This window comes from Sander lucioperca, unplaced genomic scaffold (assembly GCF_008315115.2).
Source record: "Sander lucioperca isolate FBNREF2018 unplaced genomic scaffold, SLUC_FBN_1.2 Unpl_2, whole genome shotgun sequence".
In the NCBI taxonomy this organism is placed as follows: Eukaryota; Metazoa; Chordata; class Actinopteri; order Perciformes; family Percidae; genus Sander; species Sander lucioperca.
Window position 1 is genome coordinate 17,501 of NW_023396241.1, and position 5,000 is coordinate 22,500.

Consider the following 5,000-nt stretch of genomic DNA (forward strand, 5'->3'; position numbering starts at 1 on the left):
CACGTCAAGCTGGAGCTACCAGCTACGAGCTAATTAACCTGACTCAGGTTGATGCAGCAGGCTCAGGGAAAGTTCTGAGTTGTGCAATAATGACAGATTCACACATTTTTCTTTTGTTTACACTAAATAAATAATAAACAAATACAAATCTTAAAGTCAAGTTCATAAAGTAATTTTCTTTGCATTCATTTGATTCCCAGTCAAGATCCACTGGTAAGAATGGCTTTCCATTGTTAATATGGACTTAAAAACTGTTCTGAAATGCAAAATAATAGAATTTTAATCATGTGATAAAACATGCGATTAATCGTGATTAACTATAGACATTCAGCGATTAAGAAAACATTTATCGTTTGACAGCCCTAATATATATATATATAGTATATATATTCTGGTACTTTCTCTCACATCAACTTCTAATAACTTCTTCACATTTAACTTCTCATAAAACCAGACAGGTCGACCACCTTCATCGTCTTTATTAAAAACCAAACAGATACCATCATCATGTACAGACAGATAAACATCATCAAGAGATCGCTGCTTTATAACATTTAACAACCACAATGTAGTAACACTAAGTATTTCATACGTGTATTTATATGCATTTAACATGATTACAGTCAGCTGATTTGTCATGGCAGTGCTTACCGTGTTAATGTTGAATGTTTCTGTCACTAAGTGTCACCACATAGTTTAATTAGAAATCAACAAAGAGCAGAAACACCAGACCGTCCTCACCCAGAACACGGCCCTACAGGTCCACTAAGCAGCTTTTCTCTCCGTTTGTAGAAGACGTATGTGTGCATATTTGGCGGGGGGCTTTAGGCGTCCTTCCTCGAGAAAATGTGTCGTTTTTCAAATAAAAAAAAAAAAATTCAATTTCCCCATACATTTTGTATCTCTTTGTAGTTGTGTTGCGTCTCTTTTTCTCATCATTTTGGACCGTTATTATCATCATATCTGTGTCTAAAACGTTGGAATAGCTAGAGCAGATAATACATACATAACATTCAAAAAGCTTAAAGACAAAACTTAAAGATAAAGAAGTCCGACTACAATCATTAGAGCTGAAAAAAGACTTTCAGTTACATTCGGCTCCAAAAGTCACTTTTTAAAAATCAAACTTAGTAATGGACCTTAGTTAGGTCCCTGACTCATGTAAACCAATCCCTGATCTTTTCATAACCCTAACTATTTTAGTTACTAGTTATGTTCAAAATTCCAAACTTAATTTATTACGTTTCACAATGTTATCTACGTGTTTAAAACTGCAACTGTTGAGCTAAATAGACGGTCACATGCTTAAAACCATCTATTTTTACAGCCTTTAGTCAACAGTCGAGGCAGATGGCCGCCAACCAACAGTCAGGTTGTGTCTGAGCTTTCTGCCTGTTTAAAGCTCCATTGTGTAATTTTTTTAGTTTATTTGTTCTTTCACAAATATGAGCTCATTCATGCGTAATTACTTCCACCAACTAATCAAAGTATTCTCATAAGCATAGAATCTGACATTCAGAATCATTCAGAATACATACAGGCGAGTCGCTCGAATGACGGACGCCATCTATCGCCTCCATCTTTATAATACATTAGCCAAAGAGGGACATACCTCCATCTTTATAATACATTAGCCAAAGAGGGACATACCTCCATCTTTATAATACATTAGCCAAAGAGGGACATATCTCCATCTTTATAATACATTAGCCAAAGAGGGACATACCTCCATCTTTATAATACATTAGCCAAAGAGGGACATACCTCCATCTTTATAATACATTAGCCAAAGAGGGACATACCTCCATCTTTATAATACATTAGCCAAAGAGGGACATACCTCCATCTTTATAATACATTAGCCAAAGAGGGACATACCTCCATCTTTAAAATACATTAGCCAAAGAGGGACATACCTCCATCTTTATAATACATTAGCCAAAGAGGGACATACCTCCATCTTTTGCCGTTGTAGTCTCAGTGGCTCCGTGATGAATGCCAGGGGGAGATTACTAGATCTGCCGGCAGATTTAAAAGCCTGTTGAAGATGGAGGATCACGCTGATACTTTACTAACATTAGCTTGCATTTGTTTGGGAACCTGATAGCTGATGTTAGCAATGAAATGGTACCAAAATAATGAAAACGTAAAACTATTATTACACTGGAAGGAACACATACTGACGAAGTCGTACTTCTTGTAATAATACGGCCACAGTAGGAGTTAAAACGTACTCGGAATGGGAGGGGCTAGAAGGTAATATTCAGTTGGTTGTCATATGCAATTTCACCGCTAGATGGGAGAACTTCTTACACCATGTAGCTTTAAACAAACTATTTTGCCTGTTTAAAGAAAGTATTTCTTTGCTGCCACACTAAGTGCTGGAGGAGTTGTTGGGTCTTTACATTCATCAAGTTTGTTACTGACCTAAGTCTGTTACGTAGTGACGTCTGTGACTCATTTTAAGCAAATCCCTGATCTTTTCCTAACCCTAACTAAGTATTTTAGTTTCGTGTCACAACGTTTAATAGAACGGTTGAGGCAGACGGCCGCCAACCAAGTGTGCTTCTGTCCGAGGTTTCTGTTTGTTTTAAAGGAAGTTTTGACTGCCACTGTTGCACCAAATACTCGCTCTTGGTTTTTAAAAATTGACTTGAATATGTTGTTTTTGGAGTCTTTGGCATTTGTTTAGGGATGAGAAAGTGTCAGAAACAAACGTTTAAGAGGTGAACTTCAGTTTTAGGGCCATGTGAAACTTGAGGATGTCTTCCATGGAGTCAGTCTGCATCGTCTGCTCCACAACATGACGGACTCCGCTCTCTAAAACACGATAATACCTCTTCACCTCCTGCAGCTCTGACTGCAGTCGCTTCTCCACCTTTTGGTGATCCTCTACAGCTTCACTCAGCTTCTTCTCGTACTTTAACTCCACAGATTTGATCTTTTCCTCCATTTTCTCCTCGTAGAACTCTCTGAGTTCGGCCTCTCTCCGATGCAGCATCTCTAATGCGTCTTCGTAGGAGTAGTTGGAGTAGAACTGTCCTCCGTTGGCACCAACCATCTCCTCCACCTTCTCTAACAGATCCAGGACCTGTCCCCGATCGTTGGTCCTGTCATTGTTGAGGACGTGGTATCTGTTTCCTGCCTTCTTCAGGACCGTCTGCAGCTCTGGTCCAGCCTCCTGCAGCTGGCGCTCGATGTCCTCGCCAGTTTTCTCGTCCTGGGTGAAGAGGATGATTGTGTACTTCCAGGCGTCCTGTCCAAACATCTCCTCCACCTGCCTGACGGCGCCTTCCTCTTCATTGGTGAATGGTCCCACCTTGATGACCAACAGGATGGCGTGGGGCCCCGGGGCCGACATGTTGATGCATTTGGAGATCTCTCTCTTCACGGTGTGTTCAGGTAACAAAGTGTCAAAGAGTCCGGGAGTGTCGACGATGGTCAGCTGCCGGTCCAACACCTCGCCTGTCTGCTTACAGCACTGTCTGGTCACTGAGGAGAGAAAACAGTCAGAGTAGATTCACCATTAAAATTGCGTACTGCACTGGGTTGCACCAGCTATGCAGAAGTTCAAATGTAAATTCTACCTTAGGTCGGAGTTTACCTGCTCCTAACATTTTGAGGGTTGCTCCAGCTGAAGTAGTTCTAACGTAGGCAGACGTTACAACTTAAATCTTACAGCTGGCCCTCAGCAGGTGTTGGAGCCATTTCATTGTTAACCAGTGTGTGAAGCTGGGGGTTGACAAGTTTATTTAAATGTGGCCTAATAGAGCTCAACAGTATGGATCCGGAAGTAAAAGTCCCGTTAATTTTCTCCATAAGGATTTAGATAATCAGCCATAATGTCTAAACCATCCCATAATGTCTAAACCATCCCATAATGTCTAAACCATCCCATAATGTCTAAACCATCAGAGGTAGACTGACCACGAGCTACGTGATTGTATAACGAAGGTTTCTGCTCCTATATAAGTTAGAAGTCTGTATGAAATCAACCTTGATTTAAGGAAAACATGTTTTATCCGCAATCTTATGGAGAAAAACTACACTACCCACAATCCTACGCTTAACAGCACCGTCTCTGATTGGTCCAACTTGCTGTTACCATGGAAACGTTTACAATCAATCAATCAATCAACATTTATTTATATAGCACTTTACAGTAACCAGCAGGTATCCAAAGTTCTTCCCATCAGAAACACAGCACCCATGAAACCATGGACGGATAGATCTACTACCACTGAAGTCTCTGATAGTTTCTCTAATCAGTCTTGGACCTTTGCATTTTTAGCTGTTTTCAAAATGTTTTTGTACGGTGAATCAAACATTTAATATTTACGATTCATCTGGTAGCTGGTTGGCATGGTTACAGTCTTAAAACTCTATATATAATCTATTTTGGGGCGGTCACTGTTGAGCTCTACTGGAACAGCGAGGTCACAGTTTGTTTGACCGTGGTACTTGGTAACGTTAGAGAAATAATTAATTATTAAAAAAACTATTATTAAGTTTGATTCATTTTGTTATTATTTTAAATAAATGGATTGACATATCCAACTTAGAGACTCAACTTTTGGACAATTTGTTGAGTGATAGTTTATTCTGAACAGCTACTCCGGAGCCACGCGTTGATTATCAAGAGAAAGAACAAATGTGCACCAACAGTAGGTGTGTGTGTGTGTGTGTGTGTGTGTGTGTGTGTGTGTGTGTGTGTGTGTGTGTGTGTGTGTGTGTGTGCATGTGTATGTGTGTGTGTGTGTGTGTGTGTGTGTGTGTGTGTGTGTGTGTGTGTGTGTGTGTGTGTGTGTGTGTGTGTTACCTGAGGACTGACTGACAGCTGCACTGAAGGTGTCTCTTCCCAGTATGGTGTTTCCACTGGAGCTCTTTCCTGATCCAGTTTTACCAACAAGAACCAGCCTCAGGTCTGACAGGTCAGAAAACAGAAGGTGTGAAACTGTGAGGATATAAAGCTCCACTGATAACACATATACACACATATA

The 5,000-nt window shown here is 40.3% G+C and overlaps 1 protein-coding gene across 1 annotated transcript in view; it reads right to left on the reverse strand.

The window, feature by feature from the left end:
• Nucleotides 1-2,627: 2,627 nt before the first annotated feature.
• LOC116064068 (GTPase IMAP family member 7-like) overlaps nt 2,628-5,000 on the reverse strand; it is a gene marked incomplete at its 5' end in the record, with an annotated part of 2,657 nt that continues 284 nt past the window's right edge. Inside the window, 2 exons of the mRNA XM_031319117.2 lie at nt 2,628-3,492; nt 4,820-4,924. Coding sequence (XP_031174977.1) covers nt 2,720-3,492; nt 4,820-4,924 — 878 coding nt within the window. The remainder of the gene's footprint in view (nt 3,493-4,819; nt 4,925-5,000) is intronic.